At 51.7% G+C, this 25,064-nt stretch overlaps 7 protein-coding genes across 7 annotated transcripts; 6 read left to right on the forward strand and 1 right to left on the reverse strand.

Annotated features, from left to right (window-relative positions):
* Positions 1 to 1,298: 1,298 nt before the first annotated feature.
* Positions 1,299 to 3,218, forward strand: PV07_10317 (uncharacterized protein; the record flags this gene model as incomplete). Its single annotated transcript, XM_016397637.1, has 6 exons — positions 1,299 to 1,350; positions 1,412 to 1,743; positions 1,816 to 2,118; positions 2,171 to 2,326; positions 2,378 to 2,740; positions 2,811 to 3,218. 6 exons carry the CDS (start codon positions 1,299 to 1,301, stop codon positions 3,216 to 3,218), a joined length of 1,614 nt encoding a protein of 537 aa, XP_016244828.1.
* A 5,426-nt stretch (positions 3,219 to 8,644) lies between these two features.
* PV07_10318 (uncharacterized protein) lies at positions 8,645 to 9,862 on the forward strand (the record flags this gene model as incomplete). The annotated part of the gene is made up of 5 exons (XM_016397638.1): positions 8,645 to 8,684; positions 8,759 to 8,965; positions 9,078 to 9,091; positions 9,156 to 9,395; positions 9,464 to 9,862. The coding sequence occupies 5 exons, from the start codon at positions 8,645 to 8,647 to the stop codon at positions 9,860 to 9,862; spliced, it is 900 nt and encodes a 299-aa protein (XP_016244829.1).
* Positions 9,863 to 14,824: 4,962 nt separating this feature from the next.
* Positions 14,825 to 15,317, forward strand: PV07_10319 (uncharacterized protein; the record flags this gene model as incomplete). Its single annotated transcript, XM_016397639.1, has 2 exons — positions 14,825 to 14,996; positions 15,142 to 15,317. 2 exons carry the CDS (start codon positions 14,825 to 14,827, stop codon positions 15,315 to 15,317), a joined length of 348 nt encoding a protein of 115 aa, XP_016244830.1.
* Positions 15,318 to 15,955: 638 nt separating this feature from the next.
* On the forward strand, positions 15,956 to 17,329 carry PV07_10320 (uncharacterized protein; the record flags this gene model as incomplete). The annotated part of the gene is made up of 1 exon (XM_016397640.1): positions 15,956 to 17,329. The coding sequence occupies one exon, from the start codon at positions 15,956 to 15,958 to the stop codon at positions 17,327 to 17,329; it is 1,374 nt and encodes a 457-aa protein (XP_016244831.1).
* Positions 17,330 to 17,610: 281 nt separating this feature from the next.
* PV07_10321 (mitochondrial import inner membrane translocase subunit tim17) lies at positions 17,611 to 18,917 on the forward strand. Its single transcript, XM_016397641.1, has 3 exons — positions 17,611 to 17,975; positions 18,023 to 18,366; positions 18,420 to 18,917. Exons 1-3 carry the CDS (start codon positions 17,897 to 17,899, stop codon positions 18,465 to 18,467), a joined length of 471 nt encoding a protein of 156 aa, XP_016244832.1. The 5' UTR covers positions 17,611 to 17,896; the 3' UTR covers positions 18,468 to 18,917.
* Positions 18,918 to 18,994: 77 nt separating this feature from the next.
* On the forward strand, positions 18,995 to 23,193 carry PV07_10322 (uncharacterized protein). The gene has a single exon (XM_016397642.1). It carries the CDS (start codon positions 19,094 to 19,096, stop codon positions 22,850 to 22,852), a length of 3,759 nt encoding a protein of 1,252 aa, XP_016244833.1. The 5' UTR covers positions 18,995 to 19,093; the 3' UTR covers positions 22,853 to 23,193.
* Positions 23,022 to 25,003, reverse strand: PV07_10323 (uncharacterized protein). The gene has a single exon (XM_016397643.1). The coding sequence runs from the start codon at positions 24,536 to 24,538 to the stop codon at positions 23,588 to 23,590; it is 951 nt and encodes a 316-aa protein (XP_016244834.1). The 5' UTR covers positions 24,539 to 25,003; the 3' UTR covers positions 23,022 to 23,587.
* Between the last annotated feature and the right edge of the window lie 61 nt (positions 25,004 to 25,064).

Consider the following 25,064-nt stretch of genomic DNA (forward strand, 5'->3'; position numbering starts at 1 on the left):
CCAGTCCTTGGTCCAGTGCCAGTAGTGCTTTGAAACCATCAGATCGAAAATGCTCCGAATTAGAGAGTCGAAGCTAACGCTGTCTTAGTGTCTGGAAAAGGGTCGGCTTTTGACAAATTCAAGCACCCGGTGCTCACCTGTGCTGTTTATCCGAATCGCTCAAATGCTGTGTCGTTATGAGCTGACGCACACTACCTTCCAATTCAAGTATATCCAGGCAAAATACCGAAGGGTTTGGGATATAGCTGCTCGAACCGTTCGGCACAGATGAGGGAGATAAAGGCTCAGGCAGAGTTCCGTTTGCCATTAAATGATCTTGATCCTGGTTCCAAAGTCCTTGATTCGTGAACTCATTCGTCGTGCTCAACTCGACTCTTTTGATGGAGCTTCCTGTTGGATCGTCATTTCTCGCCGGGGACAGATCATATGTCAGGACCGCAGGATCTTGGAGCTGAGAGAGACCTTCCCATCCATTTGTATAATGACGTTCGCGGAGTGTTCGGGCTGCTATTTCCGCTCCATGGGCAGCCGCCCCAGAAAGGGCAGATAGCTGTTTCTGCAATGAATTAACGACACTCCTCAACCTTGCTATCTCGTCTTCCGGGCCATGTTGAGTTGGTGCAATGAATGTACCGTGATGTTGAACAGTATCACGGTCCATATTGGTTTAGTCTAGAGGAGATAGCCTGCAGGGTCCCTGGGACCGTGCGGGCTGTATCAATATCAAATGGAAAGGCGGAATACGTGGAGTAGACGATCAGCTCCGTGGGAAATGAAGTCCAATGGACTCCAGATTGTGTAATTTGTAGTCTGGAGTCTGGAGTCTGGAGCCGAATTCTGCGGGGTAAATTGAACCTTGGCTTGGTCGTGGGCCTTTACACGGCTCTCCACCAGCGTCAGCCTTCTTTCCACTCCATGTCTGCTCAGATATAACCCAAATCAGCACTACTTGGCCAAGCACCTTCAAAGACTCTAACTAACAAGTTCGTATCTGTGCATTGTGCAATCACAAGGCGCGACGCCCTATACCAAGCCAAACCCCCGTCATGCCGACCCCAGAAACGAATGAGGGTGATATATTACCACGCTCTCGAGCGAAAGCCGCCAAATCCTCCGCATGGGAATGCCCGGTCTGCAAGAAGCCTTACTCGCGTCGTGACGTTCTCAAGCGACATCTGCTCTCACAACACGAGGAGAAGCGAGGTCCACGTCCTCCACGAAAGAGCAAAAGGAAAAGCTGTCTTCGCTGTGCATTGTATGTACCTGCTGTGGCTGCTACGCGGGCCCTCCCACCTTCTATGGCCGCTGATGTGACCTACCAGGTACCGGGTACGCTGTACCGGCCCCCCAGTATGCACACAATGTGATGAGAAGAAAGTTGTTTGTCAGTTTGACTTCGCTTCCGTGGTAGGGTCGGGCTCTTCAAACGTGGCGAATACGAACGCTTCAAGCTCTCAATCGCCATCCTCGCCAATCTACCTACGAGAGAGCATAGACGTGGATCTTGGGACACACACGTTATGCCGCCCGGAATCCATCTCATCCCCCGAAACCTGTTTCTCGGATGATCATCAGCAAGCCAGCCCGCCCAAATTATTACCTCCACAAATCGAAGAGGCACGTATCTCGCCCTCATCAGTGGACTTCGGTCATTATCTGCATTACGACATGCAACTCGAGATTGGCGAATTATCAAATTCGGGCGACCTCTTCATCCAGGACATGATGCCAGAATTGAACGAGGTACGTTGTTCAGCTGAGACTCTCCTCAAATAAGTGGCCATGTCAGCTAACAAAACAATAATCGGTCTTCAGCAGCCGGAGCGAGTAGCTATGCCCGAGTCTATAAATCAACCAGTCCCTCTGAGTCCTAAGACGCTGAACATTCAGTCCTCAAGTGCTTCGCATGGCGATGGCAATCAACAAGAGTTCGCGGGTGATGAGGGCGGACGTAATCTGGACGTGGCTTTCGTACGGCTTTTCCAGTCTTCTGGCCGTTCTTCGCCGGTAGGTTGTCTGGCCCTCGACAAGTCTTTGGAGTTTGCCAGCAGTTTGCCCCGTGTTGGTGAACGGGACCTTCGAGAATATTGGTTATCATATTCCACCACCTTTCACAAGGTCAGTCGTTCTACGAGTCATGGGCGACAGGCTGCTGACAATCCTCTGATAGATAATGCCGGTGATTCACATGGGTAGCTTGGAATTCGATCCTTCTCCTTCTTTACTGCTCTCGACGATCGCTGCGATAGGAGCAGATTCCCTGACCGGTGATGGGCCGCAAGGATACGCTTCAGCCACTTATGAGAAGCTCTTCAGCTTTCTTGCCGTAGGTGATCTTGTCTATTTTTTCTCCAAGTTGGTTGCTAACCTCTATGAGGCACCAACGGATTGTTCCCGAGCCGAATGCCCAAAATGCTTATTGCTATTGGCCGCAAAATGTCTTCTCTGCTACCGGATTCTAGATCATCGGAATCTCCTCTTTTTCAATGCAGCCTTGGAACTCATAAGTCACCTGACGGTGGAAGCGGCGAGGTTGGGGCTATTTGCTGTTCGAGATATAGATCTCATGCCTCAAGAGGAGTTCTCTCCAAGAGAGGATACGCCAATTCCGCGTTCCTCGGACGCGAACATCCGAAACACAACAGAGCTCATCACCACAGCAGTATCACAAGACGAGATACCCAAATGGAGGAAGTGGGTAAGCAACGAGCAGCAGAAGCGGCTCGGATGGGCAGTCTTTGTACGTTCCACCTCGATTGACAATGATCAGATTGTGGTTGGTTTCACTAATCGCGGCCGTCCTCTCACAGGCAGCCGACCACCTGTCTTCACTGCTTACGAACCGTCCCTCACAAATCCCCGAAACGGACCTGAAAATCTCAAGTCCCTGCATCGACGCCTTTTGGGACGCCCGGAATGCCAAAGAATGGCGTTCCCTTTTCCCCTGGACGCCTGCGCCACCTACCCCGCTGCCCTTCGCGGGAATCGTCCGCAACATCATCCTGGGAGAGTTTCCCCTGAAAAAGCTGTCGGACTTCAACTTGGATCTGTGCATTTTTGCCTTTGAGATGGCGGTTCTGGGACTCGGTGGATCCCACATCATGGGCATGCACGAGCTCCAACTGAAGTCTCTCCCGGTAAGAACGAAGTTGCTGCAAGTGCTGGCACTGTTGAAAAGCAAAAGGACAATAGTGATGCGAGGCTATGACCGGCTGTGATTTCGCAGGGGTGTCCCTCTAGGTTAATGAAGAGGAAGCCACTTTCCATGACGCAGACTATATATATGTTCACCAACTCCAACATCATCGGTGGATAGAGTTGATTGGAGGCAGATTGTGGGATGGACCTAACGGGCTATTGTCGCCATTGGCAACTCTTCCCCCTGGCGGACCGTAGTCGGCCGACTATCCTATTGCTATCTCATTGTTCAAATCCTCGAGACCTGCAGTCATTTCCGCTCTCTGGATTTGATCTTCAACATCAACGGTCCCCGCATCAACGACTGATAACTCTTGATACTGCCGATGAAGCCGGCATCGTCGAAGTCGTCCGGCATGGTGATGTCGAAATTCCGGACAACTTTTGCCACGAACAAGCGCAGCTCAAGGAATGCCAGGGCACGCCCTGCACAAGAGAACGTGCCTCCGGTAAACGCTTGGAAAGCTCTAACGTCATGAGTCCACGAGGGATCTCGGGTGGCATCATTCCACCTTTCCGGAATGAATTCACTGGCTCTGGTCCAGTTGCGTTCGTCATGATGGAGGGATATGACATTCGAAGACACCTAGACCGACGTCAAAAGAAAGAATCTACACATACGACGAGCGAGACGGTATTGTGCGCACCTGTGTATATTCGGGGATGAACGTGCCGTTGACGAGGTGCCCTCCTTTGCCTGTTCGTCTTTGGAACCCGTTGGGCCCTGGAGGTAGGAGTCTCATCGATTCATAGATTGCTCCGTTGATGTATGGGCATGTTTCGGGTCCTACTTCAACTTTAGCAAACACCTTTCTCCGGTGTAGACCGAGATGTTGGTACCGAGCATGTATCCTTCTAGGGGCTTTTCCCCATCCCAAGCACTGTCTACTTCTTCTTTGACGCGCTCATAGCAAGTTGGATACTTGGTCAAGAAGTAGAATAGAAACCTAGCGATGTCAGATTCAGCACCTTTCTTCATCGTCAACACTCACGTTGAAGCTAGAGATGTGGTGTCGCTGCCTGCGATAAAGAGTACAGGCGAGTCGGCTTCGAGGTCAAGCTCCCTTGTAACACTTCTCCCATTTTAACACGAGGTCGTCTGGACAGAAAGTCAGGGCCACTCACTATCCGTCTTTATCTCCAGGAATGAGATGGGTGAAAAGATCGTTGGGTCCAGTCCCCCGCTGTCTCCTCTCGTCGTATTGATTCTTTGAAATCTGGCGAAATTCGGCGGTGTGTTTCTTCACGTCCGCGTCACCGAACGGCAGAAGGTAGGCCACGGGAGAAATCCACGGAACAGAAGAGATGATGTGCATCATCTTGATGCCGCTCCTCACGCAAGCAGAGTAGAACTTGGGGCCGTCTAAGAGAATGGTCAGAATCTCAAGCACCTCGAGCCTTTGCCTCGCAGCTTGCACTCACCGTCGTTCATTAGCCCGAATTTGTAGTCAAATGCGAGCTCGCCCATTGCATCGAATGCGAAATAGTCGCACCAGCTCCCAAAGTCGACGATCTCGCCTTGTTGTCCGTTAGTAATGAAACACGGACTTTGATCTCTTTTTCCATACCGTCGTGCTTTTTGAACTGTCCGAGCAATGTATCCAACAGGTTGAGGATTCGAGGCTCGTACGACTTCAACTGTTTCTGGCTGAAGCCGTGATCCCACATTCGCCTCCTCACCCTATGATCCTCCCAATCTCGTGTACTTGGCATCGCCTTCCCTCCGGTGCTGTAGACTTCGGTATCATAGTAAGGACCCTTAGTAAGACGTGCCCCTTGAGGCCCATGAAGGTACTTTACGGCGCCAGCGTCTGCAAAGGAAAGCTCATTCGGGCCGATTCTCACGATGTCGCCGTACTAAAGAGAACAGTTACGATTTGAAGAATACAAGAGTCGTGCTTTCTCCTACCTTTGCATGCAGTGAGGGCAGCCACACATGTAGATACCCAGTCCAAGAGTGATATACTCCGGTCCATTTCGTGAGTTTTGCATACCACGGTCCGGGGAACTTGCTGAGAGGGTGGAGGAATGACAGCCTATATATAGAGATACTGAGGCTTTCCTCCACTGTCAGCTCTGCTTGTAAAATACGAAGCGGGAGACATACCCTAAGGTGGTAAGGTAGACAGCGGCGAAAAGGGGCACGGCTTGCAGAATAAAGTGGTAGTCTCCAACCAGTTGCAAAGCCACGAGGCCGACGCAGCCGGAAAGAGCAGCGATATGTGAGAGAAATGATCTGTGGCAATCGATATTAGTTATGTCCCCTCTAACGCCGTATGGATAACCAGAACAAACCCCAATGTTGGTTCATATCGATTATAGATTCCATGAAAGAGCTTCAAATATGCATTAGCGAGAAATTCATGCTCTTCCGATCATACCTACGAAACCAGCAAAGGCAGCCGTGTATGCCACTCCGACCAATATCACTCTCATCTTGTGCTGGTAGATCTGTTGCAGCAATGACGGGCAGGCACAAACTTTTTCGGTGCCGCCCACTGTCTGTGTTTTGTTATTTGAGCAACGCCCAACGGGGCCCCCGCAAACACCTGACTCGACTCATCCAACTCATGAGTGACACCCGCAAAGTAAGTCCTCACGAATATCTCGACTGCCATCATGGTGACGCTGAAATCTAGCGCGGAACAGACATGTGGACGCCCACCTCTTGCAGTCCGCTGCATATGCGGCCCGTCCCAGGCACGATCAATACTCCACCCAGCAACTCCGGTATCTGATGCGGAGACGACATGGGAGCAGATGGCTCATGCCGAGGCTCGGTTGGGCTTCGATGAACGGCAATAGTCTTTTTACAAGGCCGGTTCGTCGATGCATCGTCTTGTTCACCAGGCCCTGCAGATCGTTGGGCATTTTGAGGAACAGGCCTTGATACTTGACAGTTTTCATCATGCATATCGACGGGGAAAAGGCAAAGTACGAGGTACTCGAACAGCCACAATCGGCGCCGAACCACATTAAAATCATCCATGTGGGCGCTGGGGCAGCAGGGATGCTGGCGGCCTACAAGGCCAAACGAATGCTGGAGAACTACGAATTGGTATGCTATGAAAAGTGCGTCGGATTGACCTACAATAGACATTGAGCGTCTGGTGTACTTACTTGTTGCGTTGGTAGAAATCCTGTCCCCGGAGGCACTTGGTGGGAGAACAGGTATCCCGGTACGTTGAGTATACCTTCCTCTTGTCTAACCTCAAATAATGTTGATGGATTGGATAGGCTGTGCTTGCGACATAGCCGCTCACACTTATACTTTTTCTTTCGAACCGAATCCCGAATGGTCCAGCTTTTATGCGTATTCGCCGGAAATCCAAGATTACATGATGCGGTTCTATGAGAAGTACGAGCTGGCACCTTTTGTGAAATTGAACACTGAGGTCGTCGGCGCCGTTTGGTCGGAGGAGGAGGGGAAATGTGAGTTTCATTCCAAGTCGCGTATATGAGCCGGGCATGCATTCTAAGCTAAATATCATTTGCCTAGGGCACGTTGAGCTTCGCCAAGGGGATCGTACGTTCTATGATACATGCCACGTACTCATAAACGGAAGCGGAGTGGTCAACCGATGGAAATGTCAGTCCTGGCCCTGAGACCGTCGCGAGTTGCGCTGATTATTGAGTCAGGGCCGGATATTCCGGGGTTACATGATTTTCAGGGAATCTTGTCCCACAGTGCCAACTGGGATCAGAGTATAGATTGGAATGGAAAGCGCGTTGCTGTCATCGGCACGGGTTCCAGTGCCATTCAGATGGTCCCTAAGCTAGCAGAAGGTAGGGAACCCCGCGACACAGCAGACGGCGTCGCTTATATCCCCAAAATAACTAACAAGTACATGCACGCACAGGGGCGGACCACGTCACGGTTTTCATGCGCAACTGTACCTGGATAGCCCCCCAAATAGACGAAGACGTTCAAGCAGCAGCGGCAGATGGCGAGACACCAGCCCCTGCTGGCAAGCACTTTTATACAGAGCGTGAGAAAGAGCACTTTCGATCAGACCCGGACTTCCACCTCCAGTACCGAAAAGGTCTCGAGACGAGAATGGCTCGCAAGTTCGATTTGTTTCTCCGTGGAACAGAGACGAACCTCAAGGCGAGAGTGGCGATGAAGGAGAGTATGCTGAAAAGGATCGGTCCCGGCCACGAGGAACTGAAAGAAAAGCTCATCCCGTCCTGGTCGCCCGGGTGCAGAAGACTCACGCCTGGAGAGGGATATCTCGAGGCTCTCGTTCGGCCGAATGTGTCCACCATTCACGAAGAAATCGCGCGAATCACCCCTACTGGATTGGTGACCAGCAGCGGGAAGGAAGTTGAGGTGGACATTATCGCTTGTGGGACGGGCTTCTACGTTTCTTACGTGCCACATTTCAAGATCGCCGGAACGAACGGTGTGGTGATGCAAGAAGACTGGGCGGACGAGCCCAACATCTATTGCAGTATCGCAGGGCCTGGATACCCTAATTACTTTGTCGTCAATGGGCCTCGGGGCAACTGGGGTCAAGGCTGTGCTTTGCCATCTGTAAGTCCACTTCGCTCACAAGTTAAGATGCCTTTTCTAATGGCTTTCAGCACGAAGTTCAAATAGAGTACGCCTTGCAGTGTGTAAGGAAGATGCAACAAGACCGGATCAAGGCGATGGAAGTTCGACAAGGACCAACGACCGACTTCAACGAACATGTGGACAAATGGCACGAGAAATACTCGGTTTGGCGCGAAGACTGCAAAAGGTGTGAAAAACCCAAAGACCCGGAATTCATGAGCAGGGTTTATTGCTGCTGCTGCCGTCCCGCTTCATCTGAGCCCATTCGCTAACTTTCGATCCAGCTGGTACAAGAAAAACACCAAAGGAGGCCGCGTCTATATCTGGGGCGGCTCAATGCTCCATCACCTGAAGGCGCTCCGGACACCGCGGTACGAGCACTACGAGATGAGGTATTGGGAATCCAACTGCTGGGCGTTTTTGGGCTGTGGGAAAACCGCACAGGAGTTGGAGCCCGAAGGGAAAGATCTCGCTCCTTTTCTGAGGAACGCGGATACTCCTTGGGAGTGCTAGACGGCGGGAGTGAAAAGGGAAGCCTCTTGGCAGTCCTTCAACCAAATGCGAATCTCCTCGTGCGAGTCGGCTCCATCGAGACGGTCTTCTTTTCAAAGTAGCATGAAGCAGACACTTTTGTAATGTCCAGTATCTGAGTGGACGCCACACCAGATTGCTCTTCAAGTTTTTCCTTGCACAAGCCGCAGCACGGCGTGCAGAAGGCCCGCACAGGAACTCCGGTCTCAGCGCGGCGAGGTTCTGAAGCATGTCACGAGCCAATAGGCTTGAGAATCAATCCACATAACCTCGGGTCTTTCTTCAGACACTTCGAGAGCGGATGCTAATTAGAGATATTCACAGTCTCCTGGAGGGAAGAGAGGCGAGACAAGGAGAAAAATGGCCTCGACTTCAAGTGTAGCCTTCATTACCGGTGGAGGTATGTATGTCTCGTCACTCTTGACCCAATTCTTGTTCCGCATGGTGTGCTGACGACTGCTCCATCGCTTCCAGCCTCGGGCATGGGCCTCGCCCTGGTCGAGCGGCTCGTTGCTGAGGGGTGGAATGTCACCGTTTTCGACTTCAACAACGCGGCCGGCGAGCAGGTGCAGAAAAGGCTGGGCGGCCAGGTCCTCTTCCTCCGTGGAAACGTCATCAACTACGATGACCAGGCCCAGGCTTTTGTGAAGACCTGGGAGAAATGGGGACGCCTCGATCTTGGTACCCAAGTTCCAACACCACCCTCTGCCTGATAACACGCTTCAAAATCCTTTGATTTAGTAGTCGTGCTAGTTGCACTCGTTTACTAATACGTCCTTGGCTTCACAACCAGTCTGGGGCAATGCGGTAAGCTTGCATTTCTCCCTGCACCCTTTACTTCCAGAATGAAGTGTCGCTGATGTTAATGAAGGGCATTGGTGACCGCATTGAATTCTGTAGTCCCATGCCAGAAGGACCCAACGGCGCACCACCGAAACCAGATACCTTGGTCGTCGATATTTGCCTCTATGGGGTGATCTGGACGGGTTATCTCGCACTGCACTTCTTCAGGAAGAATCCGTCAAAGGCTGGGAAATTGGTGTTCACGAGCAGCCTGGCTGGAGTGTATCCTGCTGCACCGGTGCCGCTTTATGGCGCTGCAAAACATGGTGTAAGCTTGTTTATCGCCATTTCCAGTCCTTTTCGAAGGCTCTCACATGGTAACAGTGATACCCCTAGGTGATTGGGCTTGTTCGATCGATGGCGAAGCGCCTTCAAGAGATGGGAGAGCCGATAACCGTAAACTGTGTCTGCCCGGGCCTCGTCGCCACGCCATTGGTGAGCCAGAAACTGGTAGAGGTCATGCCCAAGGACATGACTACTCCCACCGAGACTGTGGTGCGGGCGATCCTGCAGTTCGCAGCCGACGCCAGTATCACGGGGCAAGCGGCCGAGTGTAGTGGGACGGAAATCCACTATCGGCCGGTTTTGCCATATAGCAATTCGGCAGCTGAGTATATGGTCGAGGGCAAATATGCCAATCTTGTAGATAAAGATGAGATGATGCAAGACAGCGCAGAGAAAGGGAAGTTGCTGGACGCTATGGTTTCAGACCGGAATGGTACCGTAGCGACATAGAACCAATGCGAATCTGTCTCGGTGGCGGACTTGCTGTATCTTCTTCCAGAACTTATTGCTCAAAGCTGGTTCCGAGTATCTCTCTTGAACGAATCCGCCAGGTCAGCTGCCAGCCTTAATAACTGTTCGCTCCCACTACCAGAGACAGTCTGCAAGATACTTTTCCGACTCTCGCATTCCTCGTTAGTTGATCCCCTACACAGCTCATAATGAATCAAAGCTGCGCAGATCAAGCGCCCGAAGCGCGAGACATCTTGCAGAGCGACAGTCTGGTGCAAGAGTCCTCGCAGGGTGGCTCGAAATGGAAGTTGTGGTGGAGGAGAGTGTGACCACGGAAAGCAAGTCGACCAGGCCCCGGCATTTCCTGCCTCCCACATGATGTCTTCACAAGGCATTTGTAGATTAGGTGCCCCTGGTTCCGACGGAGATATGTCTTGAAGGAATGCGGCTGACAGATAATTGTACGTCTGTGAGAGATTCAGTTTCATTTCAGTGAGGATATAGTGGGAACAAACAAGATAAGCCCATGCTAGTCGCCTCGAAGTCTCTTTCTTCACCCATAGAAGCCACCGCCGGTGGATTTCAAGGTCATTTCCGCGCTTTATCTGCGCCATCCAGTCACGAAGGGATTTATTGTTGACCAGAATCGTCCGATCAGGTTTCAACCTTCCCGAATGGTCATCCTCCTGGCGAAAAAGTTCGATTTTTTCAAGGTAGGACATGTTTACGTGGAGTAGCGTCGTCAAGAGCTGTGCCTGGTCACTTTTTCGGCTGCGAATCGCCTGACACAGCAAAATGCAAACTGCAGCTAGCACAGATCCTTCGACACTTCGGTCGTTCCTTCCGCCGTCAATTGAAGTCTGCAGTAGGGCACACAGCTTGGAAGCTCCTTGTTGATGAAAGAGTCTACTGTGGGCAGTGTCCGCATAGTTGGCCCCAACGACAGTAACAACCGCAGCAATCAGGGGCGAACAGGACATCGGTTTTACCAGGTGATGGTGCAGGATGGGACAATGCTATTATTGGATCAGCGTGGAAAGTTGACAACACTTCCCAAATGGTGAACTAACCTTGTCAAAGTGAACGAAATACAGGTCCCAGAAGGCTGAGAGCTGGACCGAGCTTGGAAATGAAGAAGGAACATCTGTGGTCAGTCTAGTTCGGCCAATGGACGTCTGCTGCAGTATTCGGTGGATTCTCAGCGCCAGACTTTGTTCTGCTTCATTGGCTAGCTCTCTGCCGTCCTCACTTCCTAGAGACTCCGCTATATCGGTGATAGATGCGTAAATATCGTCGTGGACTAGACTCTGCGTTTCTGTAACGAAGCGATTGGAGACGCCGGTGTAGTTTTGCAGACTTCCTCGGTCTTCTAAGAGCTCCTTCAGCGGTCGGGGAGTTTGAAGCCATGTTCCGGAGGTCTGAGGGGGTGCACAACTCCCAGTTGCCAGATCTTCGGGAGTGATTGTGAAATCTGGGAACGCTCCATCCGAAAACTCGGGTATTTGACTCTCAGACGTGGTGCGAGATGTGATATCAACAGCCTGTCGGTCTTCCATGTCAAAGAGTAAACCCCAGTGTTCTGAAGCCATTTGGTCAGAACCAGATTGTTCTAGGCCAACTTCAGGATGTCTCATCAGCCCAGAGTCATGCCTCAGTGGCGTGAACAGACCATGACTATCTACACCATGGTTCTCACTTGTCTGGACGATGTCATTGTCATCGCAACGAGGACTTATCGTGGTTTGCTGGCCAAAAGGACCATCAGGCTGACATATCTATGAACCCACAAATGAATATTAGCAAATGGTAAGACCTGCCTATTACTTAGCAATGCGCACTCACCACCGTTGGGACGTCGATGTCGCTGCCAAATTCGCGATTCCAGGTGTAGCCCCACTGTAGCGAATCAGCATAGTGGTCTACTGAAGTAGACGGGTACAAACCTCTAGGCTTGATTGATTTTCCAAGCTCGGTGGTTTCTGAAGCTGGAATAGACTCGTGGATGTCATTTGTAGTCCAGGAGAAGTCCCGGTATCGTCGGGCTCTAATCTGGGGCGTTTAGGCGACGACGGAGGCTCTTGTTGTCGAGCTGGCTGGTTGCCGCATTCCTCCAGCTCTATATTCTTCGAAGATGGCTCGAAATTGTATTGACAGAGCAATCCACTTTTTCCACACTCCTGGCAGGTAGATTCCCTCGTGCACTTGACCTTGTGTCTGCGTTCGTCAGTCTCGCTGGAAACAGGCATTAGATCGAGGATAGATAAGCCTACAGCGCGCAACGAAGGCAGCTCTTTCGCCGTGAACGTGGGCTCGTCTTCCGGAACGCAGCCTCTCCATGTTGATGCCGGGCATGTCGTCTCAGAACATCCCTTCGAGCGAAGGACTTGGCGCAAATATGACAGACATGATTTGGGGACTTCTCTAACAGTCCCAGAGTGGAGACCTTGCGAGCAGAATCATCCATGATGGTCTATCTCCATTTCGAAAGACGGATGGAAAGGCAAGAATCAGCTGTCCCCGAGAAAGCAGAAACAGTCCACCAGATTGCCACCAGCCTCGAGGAGGGATGGGGCATTGCGGGCACCCCTCAAACGCCCCCTCAACTTTTAATCCCCACGGGCTACAATTGCGTGGAAATGGACGCTTCGGTAACATTGTGATTGGCGAGGTTGCGCCTGGACGACCCGCGGGCTGCCGCTAACTGGAGGCTATACGAACTCACTTTACCTGGGATTGCTTCGTTTGCGTGGCCCGAGGATTGCTGGAGATGGCCTAGATCTTCCACAAATGCAGGGTACCAAACCATGATCAGTGGCAGACTTGCGACATCCCTCGTCTAGCGTAACCCTCACCACGATTTGGTAGCGAGATGATATGGTCATAGGACCACTTCTGCGATAGAACTCTCATCGTCGGCCGTAAATCAATCTAAATTCTCAATGCTCTATCTTGTCAATCGCTTCTGTCGAGCCAACACCTGAATTACCGAAATGTCTAACCAGGGAGACATTGGCGTCTTGGAGGAACGGAATCGACAGTTGACCGAATCCCTCTCCACAACCAGACAAAGACTCGTCGAGATCACCAGGAATCTCAATCAACTATCTGATTATGTGGACCAATATTCCAGACCACATTCATATTCGTCTGCTTTGGGATACACTTCACCGTTTCCACTTAACGCGGTTGCTCCACGTAAGAGAACCACCAGGACGCAGGGAATCTGCACTCAATCCAACTGACCGATTGCTATACCAACAGCCAGGTCTCCATGCCAGCCAGCCAAGAATGGCGGATACAACTCCGGCCCCTTATCAGATCTGTTCGTCGACCATGATCACGAGTCGACGACTTCTGCACATGGGGCGCCACGATCGCCGCCCAACGCATTACTGCAAGGAGCTATCTCATTACCACACGACGAAGAGATCGCGAGGCCACTGAATGACACCTCCAGCAATTATCCTGTAGGCCGACCTTCCGATGCCTGTTTAGACATTATCCATCACGAAGGGCTGGTCCGCCAGATAATGATACAGGAGTTCGCTGAAGATCCCGCCAATTGTCAGAGGTAAGACTTTCAACTAAGAGGGTTGTGTGTTGTTCTCGAGCGGTCATAAACACCAAGTCAAGATGAATCTGGCTAACTGTGACCCATCATCAGTCTCGACAGCCTTATAGCCAGGATGCTGCAATCCCTCGCTTCGTCGGAGAAATGGGAGCGTCTCAGCCTCTTCTGCAATGCAGTCAATGGCTGGGACAAACTTGGGCCCATAACCCGCTGGCGAATCGAGCCAACTGCCAAACATTACATGCAACTCCCACCCTGCTTCCGTCCAACCCGTCTCCAGATGACCCGGCATCATTGGCCGATCGTCGACTGGCTGCCATTTACTAAGATCCGGGACGCACTTATTCTCAATCCCGAGGGGTATGATCTGAACAAGGTTTGCCTCGAGCTAAATGCGAGCTTCTGCTTTGAGATGGAGTTTGCAAACGCATATCCCGACGCAGAACAAGGGGACGATGGAACCACACCCACAAGTTTGGGGCCTGTTTCCAGAGAGCGCTCGACCGCAGGGTCTGGTAGATCGACGGGGAGTCCGACAAACATTTTCAGCGATTCACATTTGAGGCGAAAGCGTCCTAGAGACCACGTGGTGTACGTCCTCTTGCAAGAGTATGTCGACCACCGGACGGGTGCGGACTCTTTAACAACAACGGGGCAAGGCCACCACCGCCGAGTCAATGAAAACGTGTTGACACACTTGCTCCTGGCGTTCAGACAGCTCGAGAATCCTTTCAAGCTGCACTCGAAATTCTTCGACCAGTTTCCCGGCCTCCCGCGAGACTTGTACATGGTCCGAGGTGAACAGGTTTCCATTTTTGGTGACTATCGACCTAGAAAACTCTGAGGTGCTCTGACGCCCACAAATAGCGAATATCCAATATGATTGACAATAAAAAGCCTTGATCCCACCTTGACAATGCGTCAACTTCGAGTCTTCGAGTCGTTGCCTGTGAGCCGACATTTCGACAAGTTGTCCAAATTCCTCCTTTACTGCCTCAGCAGGCACAGACTGAAGAAGTAACGAAGTCCACCAACGACAATACCGGACAGTGATGCGTATTTCCGTCCAAAGCATATCACGACGTGACTAACCAACGATCTGCGATTACCCCTATCCTAGACTGCTCAGGTCATTGATTTGAATTGCACTGCCACACCTCAGGCTACTACTGCGAGGGGGCGGGGCCGATGTGTGGCTTAGAGTCTGCTTCGAGGACATGTGCGAGTTGTTGTAATAGTAATTTGAATATTACTGTACTTGTTACTTGGGCGAACCCGTACCATTGCTTTAGGGACTAGGTTCCTCACTCGTCAATAGTGGAGGTACACTTTCTGTAAAATCAAGTCAACTTTTTCATATCTCATCTTGAAAGCCGAGACAGAGATACAAAATGCCTTTAGAGAACATCAACCTCGAGACACCACCCAAATGTACTGCGGACTTTTGCCTCATCCCGCTCGGCACACCAACGGCTTCAGTGTCGGCGGAAATTGCTGAGGTTCAGCGCCTGATGAAGAGGAGCGGACTGAAGTACAGTATGCACTCGGCCGGAACGACTGTTGGTGAGTGAGCACTGCATCGCATTTCCATTGCCTAAGGCGCACCTCATCCTGCAGCCGTACATTGTGTCTGTGGGCGTCGATGGTCTTCTGTTGTTCCGATACAAAATATAACTGCACATATTAATTGCTAACATCTCACCAACAGAAGGATCCTGGGACGATGTCATGCGATTAATCGGCCAGGCACACACACTTCTGCATCAGAAGGGCATAGTACGCATTCAAAGCGACATTCGCGTAGGCTCTCGCACAGATAAAGCGCAGACCATGGAAGATAAAGTCTCAGCGGTGGAGAAACTGCTTGCGGGAGACACAGCTTGAGATAATTACTCCACGAAACGTCACGGGTTGAGACAGGCGGAAAGTTGGGTGATACTTGCACAACGCCGTACTCCCACGAGAAGAGACAGGTAGATCAGGTCCAACGAAAATGAAGCAGCAAAAGAGAAGCAAACGGGTGTCCCGGGTTCAGCTGGGTTGAAGAACATCCTTCTGCACTGCGCCACATTGACTGTAACGCCACATATGTGGCTTGAGATGTGGCGTTTGGGGCTGTGCAGCTGTTTGGAAGTGATTCCAGGGCGCCATAGATCGACCACCATCGGCCAAATCAGCCAGGAACACGCAGCACGACCTGCGACAATGCTCATTTAATTGGCGACAATGGCCCTCTTTTTGCCGCCCAACTCCTTTGACATTTCTTTGAGCCAGATACAAGGCTTCGTGCAGGCATCTTTGTGACTCTTCATGTTCCCGCAAGTGCCCAGTGCTTGTTGACCGACTCGCTTTCCCCAGCCATGCTATTTCCATCACCAGTCCCCGACAAGCGGCTGGACTAATCCTCACCGCGGTCCTTCTTGACCTAGACACTTCCCTAGCAGTTTACACAAACTCGCATCGATTCCTCCCTGTCTAACATCTGTTGAACGAGCGAGCTCAAGCCCAGCCAAGCAGCAGCCATGGCTGCAATCACCCAGACGATTGCCATCATTGACCGGTCAAACAAGGTTGTCAGCACCACAAAACAACTGAAAAATGTCTTCAAGGAGGCAAAGATGGCTTACTTGGAGCGGAAGGCGGAGATTGCAGCGGAAAGAAGGGCGAAAGAAGAAAAAGAACTGAGGAAAGCAATGAAGAACGTGACAATAGCGGAAGATACAAGGTCGGATGCGTCCCGAAGAGCACACAGACACCACGGCCACAGGAGCGAGGTTGAGAATGTTCGACATCGACCTTCAGAAAGTCAACACCATTGTCCTCCCGAATATGTGTACCGGGGTGCTCCTCACCCAGGCTCGGAGGCGGCAGCTCCCAGGTCGCCAGAAGCGGCCTACCCCAGGCACGTCGGTCTTGCACAGTTCAATGAGGAACTTTACGGCCACCATCAATCTATTCCGGATTATCCAAGTCCACCGTATGGAAGTGGACTTGTTCGGAGGACGACTGATTTACCACTCGATGCTCATCGATCACATCGCCCTCCACCTGCTCGTTCTCACTCAGTCTCTGACGTCGACATGGACCTCGCCTATGGCGAGTTCCACCCAGAGTCGCTTATGCTGGATCCCAAAGTGGAACAGCAGCTGCAGAAACAAGAGATGTCCAGCCTAGTCACCAAATGTAAGATGCTTATGGAGGAGGCCAATTGTGCACAACACAGTGTCCGGGCCATCATCTCGCATCTGCAGACGAATCCGGACTCCATGGCGGCTGTCGCCTTGACGTTGGCAGAGATCAGCAACTTGGCATCGAAGATGGCACCTGGGGCGCTTGCCGCATTCAAAGCCGGTGCTCCCTCGGTTTTCGCGATGCTCGCAGCCCCCGAATTTCTGATTGCCGTGGGTGTGGGTGTAGGGATCACCGTCGTGATGTTCGGCGGCTACAAGATCATCAAGAAGATCAGAGCCCGGGTCGGGGACAAAGAGGAAGAGACAATGGATGAGATGCTGGACGTCAACGAACTCGACCGGATCGAACACTGGAGACGTGGTATCTCGGATGCCGAGACGGCGAGTGTTGCTACAAGTGTCGAAGGTGAATTCATCACTCCACTGGCAGCGAGAAGCATGGGCCATTTGCCCCTGCCCAGGGAGCATAGTGGTGAAAGGCACAAGGAGCCGAGGAAAGAATCCAAGAAAAAGAAACACCACCGGAGGATCGAGGAGGATCCAGATCGCACGGTGGTGGGAAGTGAGAACTCGTCAAAGTCACGGCGAAGCAAGGGCAGCAGCAGGTCGGAGAAGAGAGAAAAGGCACTTGTCAAGGCCAAGAAACCGAGTACGCTAAGGAGGATGTTTCTCAGCAGGGATACAGATGTTTCCTCGAGACGATGAACCTGGGGATGCATCCGTTCTCTTTACTCCGGCGTTACGGCAAGCACTCGAATCTGCATGGATGAGGTTACGACGCAATGATGGATATGGAAGTGCTAGATAGCGTGCTTGCAGAAGCGAAATACGTACTATATCTGGTTGGATTCTGGACAAAGAAAATACTGCTCTTGAGTATCTCCAATATTGGGATTAATGTCACATGACTTTGAATCACGTGCCACTGCGGCGAAATTTTGGCTGCTCGGAGATCTTTTGGTTCATTTCTACCATTTATCGAGAATTGGTCGACCCTGCTGTCCATGCACTCTTATGATTTTCCTGGCCTTTACCTTTCGATATCTGTGTGCTGTATCTTGAGGCGCTACGCTTCTCTCTTGTTCTAATCCCTCGCCATCTCAAACTAGACGATTCCTTGTGTCAGTCGCCTTCTCCGATCGTGACCGCGGCGGCATCTCGAATCTCCAAGCCATCATCGAACCCTCTGTCGCTCTTTGCGCTGTTCAAAAACGCAGATACAAGTACAATTGATCAAGCCACCACAGCGGCCCGAGCTCTCACTATTCCACCATGGATCATTCCCGAGATCCCTGTCCCTGGGTTGCCTTGTCCGACTTTGGCGGAGCGTTCTGTATGGGAGCTCTAGGAGGTACGACGAATAGATTTTTGCTTTGACACTTCTTTGACACAATTCAGGTACATTATGGCACGGAATCAAGGGTTTCAGGAATTCACCCTACGGCGAACGACGAATAGGCATGATCACAGCCATCAAGGCTCGAGCGCCCGTTACAGGAGGTAACTTTGGAGTATGGGGCGGTATGTTCAGCACTTTCGATTGCGCAGTCAAGGGCATCCGCAAGAAGGAGGATCCATACAACTCTATCATCGCCGGATTCCTGACGGGAGGTTCGCTGGCGATAAGAGGAGGTTACAAGGCGGCCCGGAACGGTGCCATCATGTGCGCTATCTTCCTCGCTGTTATCGAGGGTGTTGGTATTGGTATCCAGCGATTAATGGCAGAGAACACGAGACTTGATGTAAGTTGACCAGGAGCACTCGGGCGTCACTTTCACGGTGCTAACATTTCCAGCTTCCTCCACCTGCACCGCCTTCAGAATCGGGACGCATGGCAGCATGACTGGAAATGGCCACAATACCACATTTCATTTAACGAGTTCTTTGGATCGTCCTGCTCCTGCGATTGCGCAATTAGCGCAATATCGGTCCTTGCAAGATTCTCTACTCTCCAGCAAGATTTCCAACTTCGTTGTTTAACGTTGAAAGACTTTTGCAATGGCATAGCGGGCGAATGGACATAAACGGACACAGGCGAACAATTCTCATGGTTTGGAATGACTGAACATTCAAGCAACCCGCAGATCTTCCGGGTTGGCATGCCCTTTTGGTGACAAGGTGATTGTTGCTGGCCGGCAATGCGCTCTGGACATCGTAAATGCGGTAGAGAATTGTTGAAGTGATGTCAACCGTGTACTCCAAAGGTGTAATATAATGTACAACGAGCGAAGGAATTGCAAAAATCGAATTCTGCTTTGTCACCTCTGGCTGCTTGATTGTGAATACTCATGTCACGAGGCTGAGTTTCTGCCTTGCGACGCAGGGACGATCTCTCCGCAGTCGCACCTTTTACACGGCGCCATTCTCTTAACCCAACTTGCAATATTTTCCTCCGTTGCATAAATTTCTACCCATACCGCGATTCTGTCCCTCTTGATCCAATATAGCCTTCTTTAGTGTTTATCTGTCATGCATTTTACGAAGCATGGCTCCAAAGCGGTCTCAGTGGACGAATCAAGTCACGAAGGACCTGAAAAACCACCCCGGGTGAAGACCAGTGAACTTGGCTTCCATGCGCCTGACTATGTCCTCGACGATATAATCCCGATCTCAGATCCTAAACTGCTCTACTCCAATATTCACGCCCAGCGTGACCGGCGACTTCGCCTTTTGATCCGGCGCTATACAAACCAGATCCAATATGGATGTAGAAATATCAACTGTTCCACCCCTACCTGTCTGAGCTACAGGAAGAGGAACAGCACTGGGCCCCTGAGGAAATATACTGAGCTTAGTGCGAGGACGCTGGCATGCCAATTGGTGGACGAATACCATCGAAGTGGCAAGGACTCGTTCTCTGGGCTCTGCCAAAACGAACCCGTTGTGCCATGGTATGAGGATCCGGCGCTTATAAAGAAAAGGAGGAATAGCCATGAGAAGGTTGTACACTTGCGACAGGAGAACGGGCATCTCCCAAAACCACCGGGCCTTGCACAACGCACCAAGGATTCGTCCAAGCCCGTGTCGACGACGGAGCATGCGCCACGAAGAATAAGTCAGGATGGTGTGGTTCAGGCCGGCAGACGCCTACGAGAGATGGATACAAATATTGCAGATGAGATGGTTGATGTCTTGAATCGTACGAATCCCCGAAGCGATATGGAGAATGAGCAACTCGGTGAACACGACGCAAACGATGAATCGGAACAGCCACCCGCAGCTCCTGCGAGAAAGAAAGATCTCGCCTCCTTTACACAGACATTATTTGATATGGTACCTCTGCGGCTTCTTAACTGGTTGCCAGCGAACAGCGACTGCCGCACGACCAATGTTTCAACGCCAGCCGGTCCATCTAGCGATGAGAAGCAAGCTTCCGTCGAGATCACGCCAGGAGAATTCCCTCCATCGACCGAAACTACTCAGACACTCTCGAAAGGAGAAACTGATGAGCAAGAATGTGTGTTGAAGAGGCCGCATCATCAACAGACATACAGCCTCCGAACACTAACCTGGGTCACCCTGCCCTGGCTGAGAGGTGTGAGCCCAGATGACGATGAAGGCTATCATGGGAAATTTGTTCCCTTTATAAAACAAAGCCTTGTCTATTGCTTCAGCGACCCCGAGCGGCTGGTGAACACGGTTAAGGATCTTCAAGCCACTTATTGGAATGGTTTGAGGAAGACGGAGCAGAATGGCGCGGATTCGGACGACAGACCCGATGGCAATCCGCAAACTGACTCTATAAGCCCGTGGCCCCTCATTTCTACAAGCACAAGAGACGATATGCAAGCGCTCTTGTTCAGCTTTGCTTTTGTTCAAAAGTTTGAGCAACGCGATCTGGTTATGAACAGCATATTGAATGCGCTACAGAACGCATACTACCTACCACCATGGCTACAAAGCAGACGACCAGGAAAGCACAGTCGATCGGGCAGTGGAAGTTGCGATCTCGCATTGTTCAAGAGACGTCAGTCTTCGGGCGGCCACGGCTCGCGCAACTCTCCCTCTCCGAGTTCTGCGGAGCTTGACATAGACTCTGAAGTCGGAAAGCCCTTGATTCCACTCAAAGATTCTCAGATAACTGAACTATGCCTTGTGGCACTGCTATCCCTGGCAACCACAATCTTTCATCCCCCCAATGCATCACTTTTCAAGGGCAAGGACCAATTTGTTCGTTTTGCCAGGGAGAGAAACAGTGGTCTTGCGCATTCGTTCTGGCATGTCTTCAAGGGACGAGATCTCATGCTCGTACGCGAGATTATCGACATCATCGACGTCACCGAAGACTGGGCTGTCCATCGGTTGCTCACAGCTTTCATGAATGTTGTCAGCCACCGATTGACCGTTAGCAAGTGGGCGGCAACGCTAAAGAGCTCAGGCGTGTCAAAACCGGAGAAGACCACAATCGTTGACTCACTCATTGACCGCTTCGACCGGGACTACCTCAGTGGATGGGGCCGATTTGACAAGAACGCCAGTTGGATCGGCATTGCGGCTCTCGAGCTCGGAAGGACAGTCATGCTCAAGGACTGGGATCGTTCTCCAGTTATTCAGCGTGCAGGGCCTGTGGGCGGAGCCCTGGAACTTTTGGCTGGGTTGTACCGTGCACGACATCAGCTGAATTTGGACGCAGATTGGTTTCATATGCCGTTCATCGCCGACACCTTTGACGATATGTCCATGCCATCAGAATGGCTGTTATTTCGCCCAGACTCTCGACAGATGCATCTGCTATCTTTCTCCTTCCTCTTCCAACCCCACGTTCTGGTCAAGTATTTCAGGGCAATAAATATTGCGATCATGAAGAAATCGCATGAGGACGCCACCATTGTATACAATGATATCAGGCAATATATGTGGGCACCCGCCATCCCGATCTACGGTGCAAAGGAAGTTTTGGCTCATCTCCGGCCTCACATGGCCAGGTACTTTGTCCTCACAATCCGCAGACATGATGTCTTAAATGATGCGATCGATCAAATATGGCGACGCCAACGCAGGGAGTTGATGCGCCCGTTGCGCGTCCGCCTCGGCAAGGACGAAGGAGAAGATGGTCTCGATCATGGTGGAGTCCAACAAGAATTCTTCAGAGTTGTTTTCGGTGAGGCACTCAGACCAGAGTATTCCATGTTCACGATCGATAGTACGACAAGGATGGCTTGGTTCCAGCCAGGTTCCTTCGAACCACTTTACCGGTTTGAGGCTTTAGGCATTTTGATGTCGATGGCTATCTACAACGGAATCACTCTGCCAATCACCATGCCATTAGCATTCTACCGGAAGCTCTTGGGACTCAAGGTGAAGAAGCTCGACCATATCGCTGACGGCTGGCCCGAATTAACGAAAGGCTTAACAGCGCTCTTGGACTGGTCCGATGGGGATGTAGGGGAGGTGATTGCGAGGACGTATGAGTTCAGCTACGAGCTCTGTGGAACCACCGCGACCGTGGACATGCAGAAGGTTGGTCGATATGACCCTTGGCCACCAACCAAGCCGCGGACGAGCAAGAAAGGCAAAGAAAAGTCCAAATCCACCTCTTTCGAGTTGCCGCTAGAACCAGCATTGACTCCGCCTCCTCAACCGTCGCCGAATCTGAGCCCCAATTTACCGAATGGTTCGATCTTGAGTCGGACCTCCTCGATCGAAGTCAAAGGGATAACCACCCCCTTGAGCATCGATAGTGACATGCTCGAGAATCCTGGACAAGAAGCTGCATTGGTCACCAACGCCAACCGTGAACAGTATGTTAAAGACTATATCCTGTGGCTGGTGCACAAATCCATCGAACCACAATATGAAGCCTTTGCCAAGGGGTTTTACACCTGCCTCGACCGCACGGCATTGTCCATCTTCAACCCTGAATCCCTGAAGGCACTAATCGAGGGATATCCCGAGATCGACATCGACGAGCTCCAGATGACGACCACCTACGACGACTATACACCGGACTCGCCCACAATCGTCGACTTCTGGCACATTGTCCGCAGCATGAGCACCCACCAACACCGACAGCTCCTGGAATTCGTCACCGCGAGTGATCGGGTGCCTGTCAACGGGATGCAGAGCGTGACGTTCATCGTGCAGAAGAACGGTGAGGAGGATGACAGGCTGCCCAGCAGCAGTACATGCTACGGCCGGTTGCTGTTGCCGCAGTACTCGAGTCGGGCGGTGATGGAAGAGAAACTGACAAAGGCAATCGAGAACTGTGTTGGGTTCGGGACCTTGTGATTCGTCCCGGCATCTGCTGTTCGGGGTCCAGACGGTATGAGCAGATGCAGGTGCAAAAAGGGGCGTGCTGGGACGTAAGTCCTATCTGCGCTAGATATTAACGAATTCAAGAAAAAGCGGCGCCTGATGAGAGTGGAACACGGGGACTGTTTCGAAGCGAGCGAGCGAGCGAGCCAGCAATAGATGATTTGGATCTTGATAATGTTTATCGAGACCCGTTGACTTTTACGATGATATGTATTTTTTTAAACAAAAAAGGGGGGAGGGCATGATTGAACTTGAAGTCTACAGCCTTCCTCTCCTATGAGCCGTGCCTGGTCGCTTGTTGGTGTGAGTCTATTCCTTTCAACGTCTAACGAGCTCTATGTTTATGGCTTTACGTCCGCTCTAATGAATCAGTTCCCCAGTCGCGTCGCCGTGCGCGCAAGCCAGCGCGAGTAGCGCCAGCTATCCAATTCCCCTTTTTCCTGTACTCTATGCAATCTAGGTCATGAGCCCGGGGTAATACACCAGCAGAAGCGGGCGAGGGTGTAGAACTCAAAGAAAAACAAATTGGTGTCGCGGGAGAGAACCAGGGCCGGTTTTTTGCTTCTCTCCCCCTTTTTTTGGCGGCGTGCGTCGCCCGAAGGTCCGATCCCAGGCATCTTGTGCAGTGAATATAGGGAAACAGGCCCGGATTGTTGCTCATTAGTTCCGCTCTGCCACAATGATCCCTAATAGGTTATAGCCGAACCCTTAGGCCATCACCTGCACGCTGGCAGGCTGGGGCTGGACCTCGTCGGCGGCCATTGTGACATGCCTCTCTGCGTCCGCAGGGTCTTGTCCAGACTTCTCCTGCTCCTCGATGATCTCGTCGTCGACGGCGGCGGTGGTGGACAATTTGCTCGGGTTCTGCAGGCCTTGGTCCTCCCATCCTTGCATCATTCTCTGGAATAGTTCCTGTTGCTTGCCGTGGTCCAACGTCGGGTGTTCTAGGCCCCTCCGTTTCCGGCTCTCCATTGTCTCCATCAGGAATGCTTCCTCGTCCGAGTCCGAATCGAAGGAGTGCTCGAAGTGGTACGTGCGGTATTCGGTGTTCTCCCACCCAGTGCCGGACAACTTGGTTGCGTCTTCCCAGTCGTCCGTGAGATAGTGAAGATATCCGCCGTGGGTTACGAGGACAATCTCGACGTTTTCGTCTCCACTCTCTGCCAGCTCGCGCGCCTTTTGGCGGAGCAGACGTCGGCAATCTCTAGCGCGGGTTTTAATAGCCTGACTTGCGGGAGAGTAGCGGTTGTCTAATGTTTTAATGTTCCACGATTCCGTGACGAGGGAAAGATCGACAGGCCAGTTCTGCTCGGCGCAGAAGCTTCGTAGGACATCGACGTCGGAACCCGTGTCACAGGGATAGTCGGATGTTTCTTGCGCGTCGGGAATTGCGAAGATGGAAGGCTTGCACTTCGCGTCCGACTTCAAAGCCGGCAGGAACGTGAGCAAAGCCGTGTGCAGGGTTCTCGTCAAAGGCGAGGCGGTGATCAGTGAGAGTGATTGCTGGCGCTCGGGGGGCCAGTGCTGTTCTTGGAGATTGGCGCATTGCGACTCTCCCAGAGGAGTGAGGCGCGGGTCAGGCAGGGAATGGAATTCGGAGCCGAGATTGTGGAAGCCTTGTGCGTGGCGGACCAAGTGAACCTTGGGTTGGGCAGGCATTCTGCTGAGTTGTCGATGCGGTGAAAGACACTGTCAAGGTTGAATGGAGGGGTAGGTTCGTCTCAGTGACAATTTTCAATGGCGGTCAGTACGGGATCGCTTTCGAGCCGTAGAGTGGTCAAAAGAAAAGGACTCGAGGAAATGAAGAGAAGACAGGAACAGGGAAAGGAAATCCAAGGTCTATATGACGGACATTGCCAAAGGGCGAAGAGTGCTAAGTGAAGCGGAAAGAAATTGTGACTCGAGGCCTTGCGTTTGTTGTTCCAACGTTTCCCACCCCGCCCACTCCTCCAATGGGGACCGCCGTCGCCATCGTAACTTACACTGGTACCGCCGTCAGATGGCCCGCAGAGGATCGAATGGGTGGAAGTGGAGTCCTGGAAAAGTCACCAAAGGAGGCAAACACTGGGGACAACAAAAGACAAGGGAAAAGCTCATCGAATTGGGTGGCAGGAAGCGCAGTCGTGAGCAGACGAAGCAAAGAATTCGCGCAGATAGACGGGATGTCGGAAAAACGGAACAAAGT

Source organism: Cladophialophora immunda (assembly GCF_000835495.1).
Source record: "Cladophialophora immunda strain CBS 83496 unplaced genomic scaffold supercont1.6, whole genome shotgun sequence".
NCBI lineage: Eukaryota > Fungi > Ascomycota > Eurotiomycetes > Chaetothyriales > Herpotrichiellaceae > Cladophialophora > Cladophialophora immunda.

Excerpts from the sequence above, each read along its gene's own strand:
- PV07_10321 (XM_016397641.1), top strand. The coding sequence starts at position 17,897 with ATGGATCATTCCCGAGATCCCTGTCCCTGGGTTGCCTTGTCCGACTTT. Across the intron at positions 17,976-18,022 it reads CTGTATGGGAGCTCTAGGAG|GTACATTATGGCACGGAATC; the intron begins GTACGACGAATA and ends GACACAATTCAG. Across the intron at positions 18,367-18,419 it reads CAGAGAACACGAGACTTGAT|CTTCCTCCACCTGCACCGCC; the intron begins GTAAGTTGACCA and ends TAACATTTCCAG.
- PV07_10322 (XM_016397642.1), top strand. The coding sequence starts at position 19,094 with ATGCATTTTACGAAGCATGGCTCCAAAGCGGTCTCAGTGGACGAATCA.
- PV07_10323 (XM_016397643.1), bottom strand. The coding sequence starts at position 24,538 with ATGCCTGCCCAACCCAAGGTTCACTTGGTCCGCCACGCACAAGGCTTC.